The sequence below is a fragment of the Taudactylus pleione genome, unplaced genomic scaffold (genome assembly GCF_031769625.1).
Source record: "Taudactylus pleione unplaced genomic scaffold, aTauple2 ptg000274l, whole genome shotgun sequence".
In the NCBI taxonomy this organism is placed as follows: domain Eukaryota; kingdom Metazoa; phylum Chordata; class Amphibia; order Anura; family Myobatrachidae; genus Taudactylus; species Taudactylus pleione.
In genome coordinates this window covers 3,847,719-3,869,732 of record NW_028284676.1, presented here as the reverse complement: position 1 = coordinate 3,869,732, position 22,014 = coordinate 3,847,719, and the positions used below count along the sequence as shown (strand labels likewise).

At 46.8% G+C, this 22,014-nt stretch overlaps 1 protein-coding gene across 3 annotated transcripts in view; it reads left to right on the top strand.

Annotated features, from left to right (window-relative positions):
* Positions 1 to 19,881, top strand: part of LOC148513695 (lymphotoxin-beta-like) — a 32,533-nt gene extending 12,652 nt beyond the window's left edge. The window contains exons 2-4 of one of the 3 annotated variants that reach the window (XM_088481564.1): positions 7,554 to 7,578; positions 8,008 to 8,067; positions 19,455 to 19,881. In XM_088481564.1, the coding sequence (XP_088337690.1) occupies positions 7,554 to 7,578; positions 8,008 to 8,067; positions 19,455 to 19,858 (489 nt within the window). In that variant the 3' untranslated portion in view covers positions 19,859 to 19,881. Of the gene's footprint in view, positions 1 to 7,553; positions 7,579 to 8,004; positions 8,068 to 19,454 lie in introns of all 3 variants that reach the window. The other 2 variants (XM_088481563.1, XM_088481565.1) reach the window with 2 other exon arrangements.
* Positions 19,882 to 22,014: the final 2,133 nt, after the last annotated feature.

The following is a 22,014-nucleotide window of genomic DNA, read 5'->3' as shown; positions in this document are numbered from 1 at the left end:
TATGTGTCATGCTTCCCTCCCTGTGTTTGAAAACTGACAGTTAGGAGCAGGTTGGTTGGTACTTGGGGCCTGATTCAGTGCTGCTCGCTAGCGCACAGCGCTCACAAGCGGCTCGATGGTTCCCTACTGCGCATGCGCCACATCCGGCGTGCGCATGCGTGAGCCCCGATGAGCGACTGAGCTTCAGTCGCTGCAGGTCTCGCTACAAGATGGGGCAGCTGTCGATGGTGAGTGACAGCTCGCCCCGTTTTGTAGGCGGGTGGCTGCACAAACTCAAGCGTTCCCTTAGGAACGCCAGGCGTTTGTGGGAGGACCTACTGACATCACTAGTGATGTCAGTAGTGGACTTCCTGCTCTATTAGAGCAGGGAGTCCACTCGGGCTTGCGGCAGCCGAGACCCTACCCCAGGGTCTCGTCGTAATCCCGATGGTCGCGATAATCACGTCGGTCTCCAGCCCGCTCACACAAGCTGTGGGTGGACACCCACATCTTTGTGAACGACCTGGAGAAAAAAAGAAAAAAAACGCCCACAGACCATGCGAGCTGCCTCCGGCAGCGAGCGTGTCTGAATCTGGGCCTTTATCTTTCACAATTTTCTCTCTATTCAAGCTTTCAAGAATACCCCCCTATAATAGAATTCAGTATGCAGTATGGTTAGCTTTCAAAAAGAATTGTAACACACCTTGGGTATCTCCTGTCTTCTGATCTCAGATGATCCAGGTGAATTGATAGTCCAGAGCTCCCACATCATGCCCACTCACTAGTGAATGGAGCAGGATTTGGGGTGTGATAACACGAAACTCTGCATATCATGGCCCAGCCCCTCTCTGCGGTGATATGATTTACGGCATAGCACTGCAGACAATAGAGGGCACAAGATAATGAAATTCACCCCGCCCGTGGCACTGGTCACCTGCATCTGCCCTCCCGGAACTACCGGAAAGCATTTATATAAAGCAGGCAAGTTTGCTCTGTGCTAAATGCATAATATACATTTTTGTGATATACGTTTGTGTAGTTGTTCTATGACAGCTGTCTGTATATTTATACCCACAAGTATCTTGCATGGTGGTCCCGAGTTACAGGGACGTCACCAGTGAATAGACCAGGAGATTACTGGAGGTGACAAGAGACACAGTAGGATATAACACACAGAGGCCTAAATATATCAAGAACTGAGAACAACACTCCCTAAATAGCCTAATAAAACCTCCTCGGAGATTAATTATAGATAATTTTTTTTTACCTGTAGTTGCCAACATTTCAAAATAGTTTCCAGAAACACCATGCTGTTAGATCGGTGCATATAAAACATTGTGGGCCTGATTCAGCTTTGGGAATAGAGTAAGATATACAGTGGTGCTTGAAAGTTTGTGAACCCTTCAGGTTTTTCTCTATTTCTGCTGAAATTTTGCCTAAAACTACCTCAGATTTGCACACAAGTCCTAAAAGTAGATAAAGAGAACCAAATCAGACAAATGAGACAAAAAATTAGACATTCAACATTTTAATTTTTGTTGAGGAAAATGATCCAAAATCACAGATCTGTCAGTGGCAAAAAATATGTGAACCTTTAGGCTTAGCAGATATTTTGAAGGTGAAATTAGAGTCAGGTATTTTGAATCTATGGGATGACAATCAGTTATGACTAGGGGGGTGCGGTCCGCACCCAGGTGTCACCCGCCTAGGGGTGACACCAAGGTGCAGACTTCCCCTCACTGACACAGAAGCCGGGTGCTGCACTGTAGCATTAAGTGCAGCACTCGGCTCCTGACACTGAGGGAGCTGGCCGGCACTCCACACAGGCACCTCCTGTACTCCCCGCTTCCGCCCCCCCAATTAATAGGCACAAGGCCACGTCCCCTGCCCACGTCGCCACGCCCCCTTTTCAGCAGTGCGTGGCTGCACAGTGTCCCTCCCCCCACTGGGTGACACTGCGGGGAGGGACACCACTTTGTGGACATCCTGTCTTTTTAAAATTACAGGGATCTATCAAGGTCTGATGTTCCCAACACATGTTTGTGGAAGTGTATCATGCCATGAACAAAGGAGATTTCTGAGCTGTGTTGATGCAAAACCATCTCTAAAGAGTTTGGATTCCACCAATTAACAGTCAGACAGATTGTGTACAAATGGAGGAATTCCAGATCGTTATTACCCTCCCCAAGAGTGGTCGACCAACAAAGATCACGCCAAGAGCAAGGCGTCTAATAGTTTGCAAGGTCACAAAGGAACCCAAGGTAACCTCTAAGCAACTGAAGGCCTTTCTCACATTGGCTAATGTTAATGTTCATGAGTCCACCATCAGGAGGACACTGAACAACAGTGGTGTGCATGGCAGGATTGCAAGGAGAGAGCCACTGTTCTCCAAAAAGAACATTGCTGCCTGTCTGCAGTTTACTAAAGATCACCTGGATAAGCCAGAAGACTATTGGAACAATGTTTTGTGGACAGATGAGTCTAAAATAGAGCTTTTTGATTCAAATGAGAAGCGTTATGTTTGGAGAAAGGAGAACACTGCATTCCATCTGGCCCATGACGACTTGCCATCGTTGATAGGACAATGAATTCTGAATTATACCAGAATATTCTAAAGGAAAATGTCAGGACATCTGTCCATGAGCTGCATCTCAAGAGAACATGGGTCATGCAGCAAGACAACGCAACAAAGCACACAAGTAATTCGACCAAAGAATGGCTAATGAAGAATTAATGTAACGTTTTGGAATGGCCAAGTCAAAATCCTGACCTTAATCCAAATGAAATGTTGTGGAAGGATCTGAAGTGAGCAGTCCATGCGAGGAAACCCACCAACATAACAGAGTTGAAGCTGTTTTATATGGAGGAATGGGGTAAAATTCCTCCAAGCTGATGTTCAGGACTAATCAACAATTACCGGAAACGTTTAGAAGCGGTTATTGCTGCACATGGGGTCATACCAGATACTGAAAGCAAAGGTTCACATACTTTTGCCACTCACAGATATGTGATTTTGGATCATTTTCCTCAATAAAAAAATGAGCACGTCTAATTTTTTTTCTCATTTGTTTGATTTGGTTCTCTTTATCTACTTTTAGGACTTGTTTGAAAATCTGATTTCGTTTTAGGCCAAATTTCAGCAGAAATACAGAAAATTCTGAAGGGTTCATAATCTTTCAAGTACCACTGCAGCAAGTGACTGTGCATCAAGCTGCCCTGCAATTGGGGCAGATAGATAATGTACAGAGAGATTTAGGGGTCTATGTACTAAGCAGTGATAAGTGACAGAGTGAAAAGTGATAAGTCTGTGATAAGTGCCAGCCAATCAGCTCCCAACTGTCATTTTTCAAACACAGCCTGTGAGATGACAGTTGGAAGCTGATTGGCTGGCACTTATCACAGACTTATCACTTTTCACTCTGTCACTTATCACTGCTTAGTACATAGACCCCTTAGATTTGGGATGGGTGTGTGCAAATCATACCTGCCTACTGTCCCGGGACTGCCGGGAGCCTCCTGAAAATCGGGTGCCACTCCCAGGCCCCCGCAAGAGTAGACAAGTCTCCGGGAATGGCCGCCGCAACCCGTGCCCCCTGCGCCCGTATCCACTTAATGAGTGAAAATGGGCGGTCGTGGGGGAGGGCCGATGACGTGATTCGCGATGAATTGCGTCATCGTAGCCTCGCCCCCTGCTTTACAATGCCGATGACGGGATTGCACCGAAATAACCCCGCGCGGTCCACTTAAGCCACCCCCCGCACCACCTGCTGCACTGACCTGGTAGCCCCCTTCCTGGAGGGGGCTGTCAGAATGTTTATAAGTATGGTCCAAATTGAAATCTAAATTGCGGTGTAAATATAAAGCTGTCCAGCATTTTTGGGCTACATGCAAACACAGCCAAGATTTACCCCACATGCAAACCCCCCCCCAAATGTATGTATGTGCACCCCTTGCATTGCAACATGGTTTGTCCATGTAGACAGTTACTTGCTATAGCTACTCTGTGTACAATAGTTTGCGAAAGTTTGGAATCAGTAAGAAATATCCTGTTTGTTTGAAAGAATAAACTTTTTTGTTTTTACCATGAAACTGATAATAAAAATGTAGCTAGGACATTACTAATGTTGCAGATGGCTAGTGCTGCTTGAAATGACTGATTTAAAATGTATTATGTACAAATGACTACAAAGTCCCATTTTCAGGGGTCAGTGCTCCAGTGTCCTAATGGCAAACGATCTTAGCTCATCTTTAATCATGTATAACTGTTATTTGTGTATAAGAGAAACAAGTGTAACCACAGCTGAAACCAATTACTCAGTTCAATAAGCTAAGTAAATTGTCTTACCTTAAGGTGGCACTGGCCATTTTTGAAGTGCAAAATGTACAAAACGCCTCAATAAACATTTGTCTATTAATTTTTTTGAGAAAGGATCCATGATCCTATAGACTTCCGTACAAAGGGCCTGATTCAGAGCCGGACGCAATTAGCGCTCGCTCGTTCAGAAAAAGGGGGTGGCTATTCAAATGAATCATTCGCTCTTTGCGGTCTGTTCACGCCTCTAGGTCTGAACGACTGAACAAAACTTGCGGTCGTTTTTTTGGAAACTACGCCCCCTGGCCGCTCGCATCCTACGTCATGTCCGCTATTTATTAGATTAATCGAGTACATCGACCAGCGTATGAACTGCTCGCTATTCTTGTGGTTGGTTTTTGCTACCACAATCTTGCGAGCAGTTCTGGCTATAAAACAACCCAGTGACGTGGTCAATGACGCTGCTGTTTTAATTATGCACACCCATAAAACGCCCGTTTTGACCTTTAAGCACGCCTGCATTCTGATCTCCACTCCCCGTTTTCAAGCACCTTCCCCTGTTACCACCCACATACGCCTCTTTCTGTCACTCAGATTATCAGGCATTCTCTATTTTGCGAGCACATGAATTTCGACCGCACTGACTGGTTCGCGCATGCGTATAACAATCTGTACGCATGCGCAGTTAGGCAAACATCGCTCGGAGCGAACGAGAGGCCGCTTACGAGCGGCTCTGAATCAGGCCCAAAGTCCTGGGAGAGAAGATTAAAACCTGATGTAAGCCAGGGTGGAAAGAGAAGCTAAAGGCCCATATGCACAAGATTGCAAGTGCTCCAGAGTCTGCAGCTGGTTTTCAATAATCAATATATTTCTTAGGAGGGAATTCGATTCCCCGTCATCTGTGCAATGTGCCGTTTCAAAATGGCACATTACACCCGTCGGCATCACAAGATTTCTGGGAAAACTCGCAATGTCGGCACTACCATAAGTGCCTAATATGCCCAGTGCCACTTCCGGCTGAGCTGAATCCCCCCCTTAGTGACTCCAAAAGTGAGGATCCTCTTCCCTTGTGTGCTTTTCCTACCCTCCCTTATACCATCATCTCCTCACTGCCAACAGTGGCACCAAACCTTTGGGCTCTGCCGCTCTGCAACTTATTTGGATATTATGATGGCTGCCGCAGCAATGCTTATAAGCCTTGTCCATGTTCTGCAATGTTCTACACTGGAAGTCACTTTTTTCTTGCTTTGTTTATACCTGTTCTGTTTATGTACTTAACACAGTGTTGCAGACCCCTTGTGGTGCCATATAAATAAAGGATTATAATTTATAATAGCATATATATATATATATATATATATATATACAGGGATGTAACTAGGGGAGTGCAAGTGGTGCTGTCGCACAGGCAGGGCCGGATTAAGGTCTGTGGGGGCCCATATATATATATATATAATTATATATATATATATATATATACTGTATTTATAATTGTATATATATATATATACTGTGTATATATATGTGTATATATATATATATATATATATATATATATAGACACACACATACATTGACACACACACATATAGACACACACACATATATATATGTATATATATTATATATATATATAAATATACACACATGTAGACACAGTACACATATACATATATACATTACTTACTCTTACTGCTTCAGAGGCAGGGAGAGGCATATTGGCCAGCAGCTGCAGAAGGAGGCGGGGCTTAAGCATGGGCCGCGACAGGCGGAGTCCGATGAAAGAAAAAAAAGAAAAACAGTTAATGTTGGGGATTGGAGCTGGGGACAGTGTGGGGGGCCCCCTATGTGTGGGGGCCCCGGGACGACCTCCCTATAATCCGACCCTGCGCACAGGTCCCTGGAGGTGGCATCATCACTGCCCCACAGCACCTGCATGTGGCTTGCAGGGTGCCTGTAACGGCACCCTGCATTCAGAAGCACTGCTTTAGAACAACCAGGAGCATCCTTTGGAGCTGCTCGGAGCATCCTAGAGCCCTATTATGGCCCTGTGGGTGTGTGTATAATATACGAGGGCTGATTGAAAAGTAATGAGAGTGCCTCTGTTTTTCTGTCCCATTGGTAGATGACGTGGTAATGCTACGCTGGTTATTGTGAAGCTCATACATCGATGTGTCTGAACCTGCGGTTGGACTGCCATAGTCTTCTTTGTTTGGTCACAGCGAGTGGAAGATCTTCGTATGTTTCGTTATGACGGATGAGGAAGACGTGTCTGTGAGATTACGTCAGAGATGTGTGATGGAATTTTGTGTTAAACTTGGAAAAAGAGGAAATGAAACTCTTGAAATGTTACGGCAAGCATACGGTGGAGAAACAATTAGCTGTGCTGCATTATTTCGGTGGTGGAAGCACATCAAAGAGGGTGGAGACCAATTATGAACTTTCGGCTTCATTTGGCATCATATTTGAATGGATTCAGCATATTGTGACAAAGGAACTGAAAATGCATCACGTGTGTGCCAGGTAGGTACCCAGGAATCTCACAGAAGAGCAGATGATGAGTTGAATAACGCAAGAACAGTGTTCGAATGTCGGAGAGGATACCCGATTTCCTGACATCGATTGTGACGTGTGACGACAGTTTGCGTAAAGTTAAGCTTCTGTCATTTTGCAACATCTCCACAGCTTTGGCAATGTTGACATCTCTAGCCACGGTGGATGGTCTCCCAGAACGTGCTTCGTCAGTCACTCACTTATTAACCTCTTTGAAGTGCTTCCACCACCGAAATACTGCAGCACAGCTGAATATTTCTCCACTGTATGCTTGCCGTAACATTTCATGAGTTTCATATCCGCTTTTTCCAAGTTTAACACAAACTTCAATCACCCATCTCTGACATAATCTACCAAACACGTCCTCCTCATCCGCCATGAAGAAATGTACGAAGGTCTTCCCTTCACTGTGACCAAAGAAGACTACTGCAGTCCAAACTCAGGTTCAGACACATCGATATATATATATAGCTTCAGAATAACCATCATAGCGTTGCCACGTCTTGCTATGGGACAGAAAAACAGAGGCAGTCTCATTACTTTTCAATCAGCCCTTATATATATATATTTATATATATATATATATATATATATAACTTTACATTTATATTTTGTGGTAACACCAATAGTGGAAAAGTTTGAAGTATGTGTATTTCATGTAGCATAAATACAAATGAATTTGACATTATCTCCATTTTTTTCTTTGCAGGCATCTAAGAGACTAGCGCCAAAAGGTAATTTGATCACCAATTTAGTTTACTGTCTTACAAGTGTGGTTTTATATCTCAGATAGGCGACCTTTGCTGCTCTGTCCCCTTAATTAGTTTCCCAAGATTCTCAAGCTGGAGCTGGAGCTGGCTTGCTAAGCATCATCAGGAACATAGCTCTGATCCAGCTGGAGAATCCAAGTTTGGCCACTTGTGGGTTGTGTCATTGAGAGTTAGACAGTGTATTGGTCTAAGGTGACTCTTTGTGAGGTGTCTGTGACATTTTATTATTGCGACGGCCATACATCAGATTTCACATATGTCTTCCGAAAAAGATGCCCCCCCCTTTCCCGTCAATATGGCTCTCACAGCACCGGGCAGCAACCATACTGTTTCAGAGGCTAGATCCGCAAGATTGGCACGGTTGAGTGACTAATAGTAATTTATCTTCAGCAGCCAATCAAAAGAATAACTGGCAGAAGCAGAACATCAAAAAACCAGCAGCACATCTGATTGGTGAGTTGGTGGATCCCAAGGTGTCAACCGGACAATGCCCACTATCGCACCAAGAGGACTTTTGTAATTGATTTAGGGGTAGATCATCCCCGAGTGAGAGGCTATCAGCCCCGGCCTACTCTTTTTATGTTTCCATGTACGTGATTGGTTATGTCATCATTCTCCAGTTTCCTGAGCATGCCATTTAAGCAGGGGCGGACCTAGGGGTCAGACCGTCCCTAGGCACAACATTATGACCCTACTTTCCATTAATACAGTAGGTTATGCAGAAAACTGTACAACTGAAAAAAGAATGTGTAGATATACTCTAGGATTTCTGTATAAATAAATATATACTACTTAGTACTTACCTGTAATGGCATAACTAAGGGGGGTTGAGCGGGGCTCGTGCCCTGGGCGCCATCGGACCGGTGATGCAGGGGGCACCGCCGGCCATGGTACAGGACACGGGTGGTCCGCACTACACAGTAACAAATGATGCCGCCGGCTAGTACACTCGTACTACTTGGCGGCAGTGTTTGGTTTGGCAGTCAGTGAGAGTCAAACAGACTCTCACTGACTCTGCATTGCGCCCACTACCGGAGCCGGGCTGGAGCTCACTCATGAGCTTCATCTTCCAGCTCCTCAACAGTGGGTGATGGGAGAGACGTCATGACGTCTCTCCCATAATGCAGAGCGGGCCAGCCCGGGAGAATGGAGGAGCGGACGCAGGAGCGGGGATTCAGGTAAGTGGTTTTTTTATGTGTGTATCCTTGGCACTGCTAGGGGGGACTACTGGGGGCACTAATGGAGGCACTGCATTGGGAGGACCACTACTGGGGGCACTGCATAGGGGGGACTACTACTGGGGGCATTATATAAGGGGCACTGCATAGGGGGGACTACTACTGGGGGCACTGCATAGGGGGGACCACTATTGGGGGCACAATATAAGGGGCACTACTGGGGGCACTGCATAGGGTGGACTACTACTGGGGGCACTACTGGGAGCACTGTATAGGGGGGACTGGGGGCACTATATAAGGGGCACTACTGGGGGCACTGCATAAGGGGGACTACCACTAGGGCACTGTAAAAGGGGCACAGCATAGGGGGATCACTACTGGGGGCACTGTGTAAAGGGCACTGCTGGGGCCTTCATAAGGGGGACTACTACTGGAGGCACTGTATAAGGGGCACTACTGGGGGCCTGAAATAAAGGAGACCACTATTGGATGTACTGTATAAGGGGCACTACTGGGGGCCTGCATAAGGGGGACCACTACTGGATGTACTGTACACTACCGTTCAAAAGTTTGGGATCACATAGACAATTTCATGTTTTACATGAAAACTGACTTTTACTTATCAAATGAGTTGTGAAATGAATAGAACATATAGGCCCTCATTCAGAGCCGTACGCTCTGAGCAGAGTGCACGCTCTGAATGAGGGCCGTCCTCCATAACTATGGAGCGTCCCCCTGGACGCTCGTATAGCTGTGGGTCACCACCCACAGCCTATACGAGCGTGCAGTTTGATGGCCGCGATGGTCGTGACCATCGCGACCATCGAAACTGCGAGCCGAAGCCTGCGGTTGAGGTTTTCAACCGCAAGGCCCAGAGTGATTTTGGCTCTATCAGAGCCAAAATCACTCCCACTGACATCACTAGTGATGTCAGTGGGCCGGCTTCTGACGGGAGGCGTTCCCTTGGGAACGCCCCCGTCAGGGAGGCACGCCCCCGGCACGCCCACCAAAGGGGGCGTGCTGTCAATCAACATCGACAGCACGCCCCCTTTGATCAGACACAACGAGCGAAGGACTTTCCTTCGCTCGTCGCGTCTGGCGCATGCGCACGACGGAGCTCCCTCCGTCGTGCGCATGCTCAGTGCAGACCATCGACCCACTTGCGAGCGGACAGCCGCTTGCGAGTGGGTCTGAATCAGGGCCATAGTCAAGACATTGGCAAGGTTAGAAATAATGATTTTTATTTGAAATAATAATTTTGTCCTTCAGACTTTGCTTTCGTCAAAGAATGCTCCTTTTGCAGCAATTACACCACTGCAGACCTTTGGCATTCTAGCTGTTAATTTGTTGAGGTAATCTGAAGAAATTTCACCCCACGCTTCCTGAAGCACCTCCCACAAGTTGGATTGGCTTGATGGGCACTTCTTGCGTACCATACAGTCAAACAGCACAATGGGATTGAGATCTGGTTACTGTGCTGGTCACTCCATTACAGACAGAATACCAGCTGCCTGCTTCTTCCCTAAATGGTTCTTGCATAATTTGGAGGTGTGCTTTGGGTCATTGTCCTGTTAGAGGTGGAAATTGGCTCCAATTAAGCGCTGTCCACAGGGTATGGCATGGCATTGCAAAATGGAGTGATAGCCTTCCTTATTCAAAATCCCTTTTACCTTGTACAAATCTCCCACTTTACCAGCACCAAAGCAGCCCCAGACCATCACATTACCTCCACCATGCTTGACAGATGGCGTCAGGCACTCTTCCAACATCTTTGCACTTGTTCTGCATCTCACAAATGTTCTTCTGTGTGATGCAAACACCTCAAACTTCGATTCGTCTGTCCATAACACTTTTTTCTAATCTTCCTCTGTCCAATGTCTGTGTTCTTTTGCCCATATTAATCTTTTCCTTTTATTGGCCAGTCTTTTTCTTTGCCAATCTGCCTAGAAGGCCAGCATCCCGAAGTCACTTCTTCACTGTAGGCGTTGACACTGGCGTTTTGCGGGTACCATTTAATGAAGCTGCCAGTTGAGGACTTGTGAGGCGTCTATTTCTCAAACTAGAGACTCTAATGTACTTGTCTTCTTGCACAGTTGTGCACCAGGGCCTCCCACTTCTCCTTCTACTCTGGTTAGAGCCTGTTTGTGTTGTTCTCTGAAGAGAGTAGTACACACAGTTGTAGGAAATGTTCAGTTTCTTGGCAACTTCTCGCATGGAATAGCCTTCATTTCTCAGAACAAGAATAGACTGCCGAGTTTCACATGAAAGTTGCCTTTTTCTGGCCATTTGGAGAGTATAATCGAACCCACAAATGTGATGCTCCAGATGCTCAACTATCTCGAAGGAATGCCGGTTTTATAGCTTCTCTAACGAGCAAACCCATTTTCAGCTGTGCTAACATAATTGCACAAGGGTTTCCTAATCATCCATTAGTCTTCTAATGCGTTTAGCAAACACAATTTACCATTAGAACACTGGAGTGATGATTACTGGAAATGGGCCTCTATACACCTATGTAGATATTCCTTTAAAAACCAGACGTTTGCAGCTAGTATAGTCATTTACCACATTAATAATGTATAGAGTGTATTTCTGATTAATTTAATGTTATCTTCATTGAAAAAAACAGTGCTTTTTTTTTAAATATAAGGACATTTCTAAATGACCCCAAACTTTTGAATGGTAGTGTATAAGGGGCTCTACTGGGGGCCTGCATAAGAGGGACCACTACTGGGGGCACTGTATATGGGGCACTACTGGGGGCCTGCATAAGGGGGACCACTACTGGATGTACTGTATAAGGGACACTACTGGATATACTGTATAAGGGGTACTACTGGGGGCCTGCATAAGGGGGACCACTACTCGGGGCACTGTATACTGGGGGTACTGTATAAGGGGCAGTAACTGGGGGCCTGCATAAGGGGGACCACTACTGGGGCACTGCATAGGGAGGGCTGTATAAGAGGCACTGCATAGGGGGCGCAGTATAAGGGTGCACTACTGGGGACACTGTATAAAGGGCACTACTACATAGGGCACTGCTACTGGGGGCATTGCAAGAGGGGCACTACTACAGTGGGCATTGCAAGAGGGGCACTACTACTCAGGGCTAGAAGGTGCATATGTAATGGAAAGGAATTTTTCCCAGTGTGACGAGAAAGGGGTGTGTCATGTTGACACGCCCCATTTTTCAGTGGCCATGTCCCTTGTGGCATGTGACCACACCTATTTTTTTGGCACATGCACATGGGGGGGTGGTGGTGGAAGAGGTTCCATTTTTAAGTTTGCCCTGGGCTCCATATACCCTTGTTACGCCACTGCCTGTAAGATAGATCTTTGGGGTAGATGCAGGGTCACCGAGAGGGGGGGGAGCGGGTACAGATTACCGGGGCCCGGGCTTCTTGAGGGGCCCGGTGGGGGCCCGGGTCCGGCGCCGTTCCCCCTCCCTCACAGCAGCCCAGCACACAGCATATGCTGAGCAGCAGCCACAGCAGTCTCCTATGCCTGTGGGGGGGAGCGATCACACTGATCGCGCCCCCCCTGGCTTTGCACCGGGCTGATGGGGCCCAGAGCGCCCCCTCCCCAGCGCGTAGCGCCACTTCGCGGCGCTGCAAATCTTTTTTCTTTTCTCGCCAAGGGGGCGTAGCCACTCGTCCCGCGATTAGGTCACGCCCCCTATTACCGGGGCCCGCCACGGCTCTTGGCGGGCCTGGGTAGATGTACTAAGCCTTGGAGAGAGATAAAGTGCAGAGAGCAAAAGTACCAACCAATCAGCTCCTAGCTGTCATTTTTCAAACACAGCCTGTAACATGGCAGTTAGGAGATGTTTGGTTGGTACATTGGGATATGTACTAACAAAGCCTTGGAGATAGATAAAGTGGATGGAGATAAAGTACCTACCAACCAATCAGCTCCTAACTGTCACTTTACAGGCTGTGCTTGAAAAATGACAGCTAGGAGCTGACTGGCTGGTACTTTAACTCTATCCACTTTATCTCTATCCAAGGCTTAGTACATAGAGCCCTTTATCTCTCACCATTTTATCTCTCTCCAAGGCTTAGTACAACTCCCCCTTAGTCTGTGAAAAGCTTTCAGTTGTAGACCTCGGTGGGCAGATAAGAGGTAGCAGCAGTCTGCCTGTCACATACACATTTACATCACTGCCGCCTCCGCCCCGTTTAAGTCAGGGCCAGTCCTGATGCCTCCAGATGGCTACAGCAGCCTCAACCACCACCTCCTTCACCACGATTCACCTTGCATATCTCCGCCGTCCCCCACCATTTGCAAAATAAAGAAATAAGTGGTATTGACAAAAAAAAATAGATAAATCACCCGACCTCTAATTGGCCCCCTCCAGGCCAGCGGTCTGCTGCAAGGGGGCCGGCTGTGCTGTCTCCAACAAGTATCACCATTGGGCACATGCCTCATGTACCTAGTGGGAAATCCGCTACTCCTACGTTTAAGTAAATTACAGGTTTTACATCAAACAGGTTTATCACCTCCTTCCGGATCAGCAGAATGAGGAATAACAGGTTGTGAACTATAAAACTTGATGAATAGGTTTTTTTTTTTTAGACTAATGTCTGCATAACTATGTTTTCCAATAAAGGAGATGCCTATGCAGATAGATACTGTATATGAGGTTAACCCTTTCCACCTACCTACCACCTACCAGAATTGAAAGGGTCCAAAGTACAATACTTCATTTGGTACACATTAACTCTCTGGCCCACCCTGTTGCCTCTGTTCTAACTTCTTCTCCTTGGGTGGGGATCCTGTTACTACTACAGAGGCATGTTAAGCTTTGATAGGTTGTAGTCGCTGAATATGCGTCTGGAAGTCATGGCATGAGAACAAGCTGGAACAGAGGCGTGAGGGTGACAAGTGAGGGAGCATCTCGGAATGTTAGTGGTCCTGGACATCGCAACCTTTCCTACTTGGTGGTAGAAGTGTTTATCATTACATAATTTGGGTGGACATCTCCTTAAAGATCCTACCTAACCCTACAAGTTATTTGTAGAACAAGTGTTTTCAGTCTCTAGAATTAGCTGTATTTCCCTATTGGTAATATATATTATTCTACGGTATGAATGTTTTTCTTAGACCTCAGGATGATAATATTCTCAACCCAACTTCTATGTATGGTACTGAGCAGCAATAATGAATACAGAAGGTCCCAAAATGTTGACCTACTAACAGTTGTACCGTACCTGTGTGAGTAATATCCTTGGTCTAGATCAGGGGTTCTCAACTCCAGTCCTCAAGTACCACCAACAGCTCATTAACCTGGTCACTTTCATCACCTCCAATGAGTATTCTCCACTAGCTTATGCTGGCCCTGGCCCACTACCCCCTGCACACCATTGACTCCCCCCCCCAGGCTGCTGAGCAGGTATGTCTGGCTCCTAGGGACCAAGTGTCGCTCTACCTGCCATTTCGTCATTGTTATGCCCTTGTTTGTGCCATATGAGCACCACCACTGATCCATAACCTGGGACAGCAACCATCAGTCTCCTGGTACATATTGCACTTCCCTCTCGCTGTTTTTAACTTATCATCGTCATTGCTTTTATTGTGTTGTTATTGTACTGGTTTGTTAATGCTTTGTTTAACTGTCACTACTTTATTGCTTAAACTGTTTGGAATTTGCATCCTTAAACCTTTACTTCCTTGCTTTCTATTACTGAACTCATTGAATTTGTTACAATTATTTTTCACTTAATTGATTTGATATTGTCATTCCTTTCTGACCGCTTCCTGTTTTACTAATGTTTCACCTCTTCTCCCATGCTGCCTTTCCCACTCACTACTCCCCCATTTGCATTGGCCACCTGCTTTTCACCTTGATACAATCTTCTTTCTCCCAACCCTGCCTCCTCCTTCAACCCCTAATCTCCTCTTGTCACTCTTCTCCCTTTGCTTTCAAGCCACCTATATTTTCACTCCCTCCTCCATTTTTTGCTTCACTGCAACAAGCTCCCCGTTCACCCTTCTCCCCTTCAGCTCCCAGCATCTGCTGACTCCCCTCCTAGCCCACCACCAAAGGAGACCCAGGATCCCATCCTAGCATTCTCCACCTCTCCCCACACACCTACAAGCCTGCAGATTTCATCCAAATCCATTCCTCCTCTTCTTTCTTCTACATCTAGAACACAATATCAGTATGTAACAAACTGGCTCCCACCCATGACCTTTTCATTTCCAACTCCCTCAATCTTCCTGCCATCATTTAATTTTGAATCTCACTATCTGACACTACTCCTGCCATCTCTTTCTAGTGGCCTCTAATTTACTCCTCGTCCTGGAGCGTCGGGAAGGTGGCAGTGGGTGAATCCTTCTATGCCCCTGCTGCTCTGTTCTGTCCAAACCCCTAGAGCCCTGGAGGAAACTATGCTCCCATGCTTCAGACCTTCCACTTCATATACATGCACTGTGCTTTCTCTCTCCAAACAGTCTTACATCAAAACTCTTATATAATACTTCTTGTTATCTCTTTGCTACTTTTAACTCCATACTTTGCTTCTCCACTATCCTCCCCTCCCCTCCTCTTCTCTCTCTTCACTTGTGACTTTTGCACCAACTTCACATCCAAAATGTAATCCATCTGTCAGGATACAGCCTTCCATCAGACTCCCCTCACACATCCCTTCACCATCATTCTCTCCCCATCCTCCACCTTCCAGCCTCCCCTGTTGAATTTGTCCAGCCAGGGCCCTAATCTGCCTGTCCCCCCTCCACCTGCCTGCTTAATCCTATTCCCTCCCATTTCCTGCATCCTCTCTCCCACTGCCTGTTCCCATCTTGTACACCTCTCCATCCTTTCTCTTACCATCTCCTCTGAATTCAAACCTTTAACTTTCTCAAAAACAAAAACAATCCTTGCCCTGACTTTCTCTCTAATTATTGTCCCATCTCTCACCTTCCCTTCAGGCTCCTTGAATGGATCGTCTAGAACCAGCTTTACCCTTTTCTTTTCTCCTACTCGCTTCTTCACCCACTTCAGTCTGGCTTTCATGTTTTCCACTCCACAGAAACTGGCTGCCAAATCTAAGGACCATTACTCTTTGCTCATCCTGCTGGACCTCTCGCTCTCTCTTGTGTCTTTCTGATATTTCCTCCTGGATGTCCCAGGGCTTTCTTACACTAAACATATCAATTTCACTCACTCTTCTGTTCTCCAAGTCTGCTGTCCAGGAGTTATGCACAAATCTTTTCATACCCCACTCTCAGGCCTTTCTCAACCTGGATCACACTAAAATCTTCATCCATTCCCTATTAATTTCTCAATTGCTCCCTTGCAACCTCCTCCTACTGTATCTAGCCTTCCCTATTCCCACCTGTCTCCAATCATGTCCATACATTATTCTGCTTCTGGGCTATTTTTTTTAATCGGCCTCCCGTCTATGCCATGCCCTACACAGGCTCCCCTTCCCCTATCAAGAACAATACAAACTCCTAACTCTAATCTGTCAAGCCCTCAATCAATCCTCTCCTTTCCCCTCTACATCTCTAACCTCATCCCCTCCATACGCCCACCCACCCTATTTGCTCTGTCAATGACCACTGCCTCTCATTCCAAATATTTACTTGCCTTTTCCTCCCTCCCTCCCAGGACCTCACCTTGCTGCTCCCTACCACTGAAACTCCCTCCCTCAATCTATCAGACTTTCCAACCCTTGCTAAAGCTTCAAAAGCTTCTCTAAAGCCAACCAGCTCTCCTGCTAATGTCCCTGCAAATGTCCCTTATGTCCCTGCAAACTACCCCTCCCCTATAGATTATCAGCTCTCACAAGCAGGGCCCTCTGCCCTTGAGTACTCTTCCATTCTTTACCATTGATATCATCTCCTCCCTTTTGGTACTCATATTGCAATCAGTGGTAATGAATTTTATATAAATATTGCGTTTTTTGTACTATTATGTCCATATTGTAAGTCTGAATGCACTTTATGTCCTGCTATGATTGTTTATTATGTTTATTTATATGCACTTTGTACGATGCTGTGGACCCCTTGCGGTGCCCTATAAATAAAGGATAATAATAGCTGAGGATTGGAGTTGAAACCTCTAGTTTGTTTGTTTTAGTCACTGTTTGCTGACAACACTTTTAATTATTTTACTGAGTATTGCGCATGAGTGTACTGTAACTCATATGGTGTTACTGTCTATTATCTACATTGTATTTTATGATATCACCTCAAGCTCAGCACTACTCTGTGTAACCTATTATATAGGCTTTCATCACTGTATGTATCCTCCTGTATTTACCCCATTGGGTTTACGGTGCGGCAATGTCACATATAATAAAAATATCATTAAATATGGCTTGTGGCCCTGATTCAGACCCGGACGCTCTGACAGAGCGCTCGCTCTGAATCAGGGCCGTCCCTCTTAGTTTTTGGAGCGGCTTCCTGGCCGCTCGCATAGCTGTGGCTGACCACCCACAGCTATAGCGAGCGGCCAAAATGATGGTCGCGATGGTCAAGACCATCGGGCTTGTGACGAGACCCATGTGGTAGTGATGTCAGTGGGGCCGACCCCAGACGGTAGGCGTTCCCATGGGAACGCCTCCGTCTGGGCAGCCACGTCCCTGGCACGCCCACCAAAGGGGGCGTGCTGTCAATCTCTATCGACAGCACGCCCCTTTGGTGAGAGACCCATAACGACGGCTTGGCCATCGTTATTTGGGTCTCACACATGCACACGACGGAGCCGCCTCCGTTGTGCGCATGCGCACTTGGGCAACATCGACCCGCTTGCGAGCGCTCAGCGCTTGCGAGCGGGTCTGAATCAGGCCCTGTGTCTGATAAGATGATTGGATGGGACAAGAAAAAGATATCCATGTTCCACCTGCTGAAATGAAGTACACTAAAGCTGCAGTGCTTATCCTCTTCCTACCTAGTCAAAACATACTGGTATCCCGAAGTGACATTGATCCAAAGCTAAACCTGGAATATATATTATACTGCAGGTGAACACATAGCTTCTTTGGACACAGTGTAAAATCTGTTGGCATTTTGTCACTATTCCCCGTGGCATATTTTTACTGTATAAATACCCTTCCAGCCTGGGGTTCAGAGCTGTAGTAACAACATAGTGGCCGGGACAGTCGCCCAGGGGCCCCTTACACCCCCTTTACATAGCTACATCGCCAGCGTGGAGGCACTTTGGCATGTGCACTAGGGTTTCTCTGTGGCATAATGTGAACTAGGGGCACTACAGTGTGTTTAACACATTTGTGCCGGCAGTACTTACATGGTATACTTTTTAATAACATTGCCAGAGTATCATATTGACAATTTTGTTGGTAGGGGCCTCCCCAAGTTGTCCCGGGGCCCCAACAAAAGATAATATGGCCCTGCCCGGGCTAGATGAAGGACCAATAAAGTGGACCTGGGCAAAAGTAATTGTGGAGCCCCCTAAGTGGCAAATGCTGGACCAGCAGATAAGTGCAATTTCGCATGGAGGACAACCAGTTTGAAGCGCATTTACCAGCCACCTATCACTCCGGCCCCAATTGTTCATTTGGGGTTTTTTATGCCTATCATTTCTTTGTTTTCACTTCTAGTAATAGAACATCTCTTTACCACTATTTTCCAAATTCTATGACTTTGCTGCAACATGATGTTGGCTTGGCACCAAGTACACATGTATACACATACACAATACTGAGCTAAACCATGCTTCGCATCCACTATAATGTACTGATAGATAAAGTTGAGCCATATCTGCCGCCAAGTCTGATATGCAGATCCATATCTGGTGCCAACCTAAATAAGCAGAGCTATACTTGGTGCCAAGTCTAATATACAGAGCCACATGTGGCAGCAACTATCAGTTCTACCAACCCTAATCCTCTCCCTTGCTTACAGCAACTATCAGCCTGTTGGTGCACTTTTCTATCCTGCACTGGACGCTGGCAGCCAGCTGGAGGTTAGTGTAGGTTGATTGTTTGAGAGAGAGAATCGAGTGGGAGAGGAGATGCTGGTTGCTGTGGTGAATACCCTTGCAGAGTAGGATATGAAACCCCAGGAATATCATGTCTTCTATTTCCTCACCGACCAGACAGCCTCAAAAATTCTCCTGCATCCACAAAGGGGCTCGCAAAACATGGCTTGTTCTGCTCAGCACTAAATAAGCAGCATGCAATGATGGCCACCCAAAGATATGTGCACTACAGCTGTACTCTTTTGAATATGCTTGTCCAGTGTGGCCCCACTGGTCTCTAAGTTCCAAAGCCCCTGCAAGGCTCCACTGTGCATTCACTGGGCCCCTGCACATGTCCATAGGAGCAGAACAAGGGCCCCTCGACCAGTAAGTTATTTATTGGGATTGCCGATCCTGCACTTCGGTGATACCTTCAGAGTTTAGGCAAAGTCCCTGTCCCTGTAATGCTATCAGAAACAAGGTGCACACCAGCCCCAACCTTTCACTCTCTCCCCAAAAATTCCAATCACCTAGCCCCCAATCACCTTTACGTTTTGCTGATGGGTGGTCACTAACATTAAGAGCAGGAGAGGAAGGAAAGGTGCCCTACTGGGTGGCATAAGGATGCAATACACATTGGAAGGCCATTGTGAGGTGCACGCTGTTATCCCAGATACTTCCATCTAGCTCTGGCAATAAAAATGACCCTGATTTTGTCCTTTCTCCCTCTGCAGGTGTGCCGCCATCCCAGAGCAACACGATGAAATGGATCTCTGAGAGTGATGTGGCATTCACCCGCAAGGTCCTGCACCCAACCAACACCACGCTGGTGACTCCTAGGAAAGGCCTCTATTACATATATTGTCAAGTTGGATTTGGCGGCACAAATACTAATTTAAGGCTGAGTAACGAAGTCATCACCTGGAGCGATTCCTTCAATGCTAACGTCACCCTATTGGTTGGCTCGGAGACTATATCTGGTCCCCCACTGGGCCACAAATTGTGGCGTACCAGTCTAAACCAGGGAGGGCTGGCCAATCTGAAGGCAGGACAAAAGCTGTACGTTCATGTCAGCCATCCAGAGCTTGTAGATTATACGGAAGGAAAGACATTTTTTGGACTTGTCATGGTATCTTGAGTTCGTAAATTTAAATGCACAGAAATGGGTCGTCTGTCCTTTCATGTTATATATAAACATTCCTTGCTATTGCGGTTTCCACCTGTGGTGGGAAACTACTTTTTGCTATTTTGTTGGAAAAGAATGTAACTTTTACATATATGTATTGTGCAAATGTACACATTTTTACAAAAATAAATAAAGTAGCATATTGGAAGTGTCATTTGTCGGGTTTCCCCCTCCTCTCCCCTACACTTATCCCGGCCGCTCCAGCTTTTGGCCAATTCCCGGATCCCAGCCTTGCCATGTCTTGCCCCCTCCCCACTGTCTCTACACTAAGGGCCTGATTCAGAGCCGAACGCTCTGACCAGAGCGCTCGCTCTGAATCAGGGCCCTCCTCCATGAAAATGGAGCGTCCTCCTGGACGCTCGCATAGCTGTGGGTGACCACCCACAGCTTATGCGAGCGTCCATGATGATGGTCGCGATGGTCAAGACCATCGCGACCATCGGGCTTGCGACGGAGACCCTGCGGTAGGGTCTCCCTGCCGCAAGCCCTGGAGTGATTTTGGCTCTATCAGAGCCAAAATCACTCCTACTGACATCACTAGTGATGTCAGTGGGGCCGGCTTCAGACAGTAGGCGTTCCCATGGGAATGCCTCCATCTGGCAGCCACGCCCCCGGCACGCCCACCAAAGGGGGCGTGCTGTCAATCAACATCGACAGCACGCCCCCTTTGGTGCGAGACCCGGAGCGACGGAGAGCCCGTTGCTATCCGGGTCTCGCGCATGCGCATGACGGAGCTCCCTCCGCCGTGCGCATGCGCAGTGGGGCAACATCGACCCGCTTGCGAGCGTCCTGCGCTCGCGAGCGAGTCTGAATGACCCCCTAAGTCCTCTGCAGTGGGAGCCATTGGCGGAGCGGAGGGGGGGATTCTGGCTCCCACCACACATGACAGAGATGGGACAGACTTTTGCAGATTAATATATAGGTAGTGCAATGTCATTTATTCCATAATAATATAATGGATGAACACAATTATTGACCAGTGAGAAGTGTATTGTTAATATTCAGCAAAATGTTAATACTGATATTATTCCAGTACAGAAACTGGCACAAAACATGCAGCAGCCTCTTCTGCTCTGTACAGTATTTGTCTTATAACTGTGACCCGACACTGCCTATTACTGCAGCAACCCTTAAACTTTTAGGGGTAAATTTACTAAGATCCGTGTTTGTCCTAATTTGTCCCATTTTTCAAATCAGCTTGGGTCGATCAAAAACGGAAAAATTGGGAATTTACCAAGGTCCCGGTTTTGACAGGATCATTTTGATTGATGGTGTATTTGGTCGATCCTGTCCGTTTTGAAGTCCCGATTTAAATGGTCGAGTTTCTCTCCCGAACAAGCAGCCTGCACATATCAGTGAAATATATATATGTGCAGACTGTTTTTTTTTTTTTTTTTTAGGGTTAAATATTTTTTTACAAATTTATGTGGGGTCCCCCCCCAAAAGGCTAGCCAGCCCCGTACTTGCCAGCCTGTCCTGGTACCTAAACTTACAGGGAACAAAATGTGTAGGGTTCCACCGTAAATTAGGCACCAGCACCAGGCTGCAGGGCCAGTCCTGGTTTTAATTATAGGGGGGAAAAAATTGCGTAGGGGTTCCCCTATAATTAAAACTAGCCCCAGACCCTTTCTAGTGGGGGGGGGGGCTGATGCCACAGCCAGGGGAGCCCTTTCACCGGGCCCCCCAGCCACAGCATCAGTCCTGACCACTAGTCAGCCCGGGCCAGGGATCCCTGGGGAGTTGGGGACCCCCCAATAAAGGGGTCCCCCTCTCCAGGGCACCCCTGGCCTAGGCTGACAGCCCGGGGCTATCCCCGCCACCCTAGGGCGGTGGGTGGCGGGATGATAGTGTATGTAGTGTGTAAAAAATAGAATTAACAACATTGTCTTTACAGTGGAACTACAGGTCCCAGCAAGCCTCCCCCACATGCTGGTACTTGGAGAACCACAAGTACCAGCATGCGGGGCGATAAGGGCTCACTGGTACCTGTAGTTTACCTGTAAAGAAATGTGTAAAAAAACACACACACCACACACCGTGAAAGTACAGTTTTATTTCATACAAACACACACACACACACATACTCACCTACATTACCAGGAGGAGTC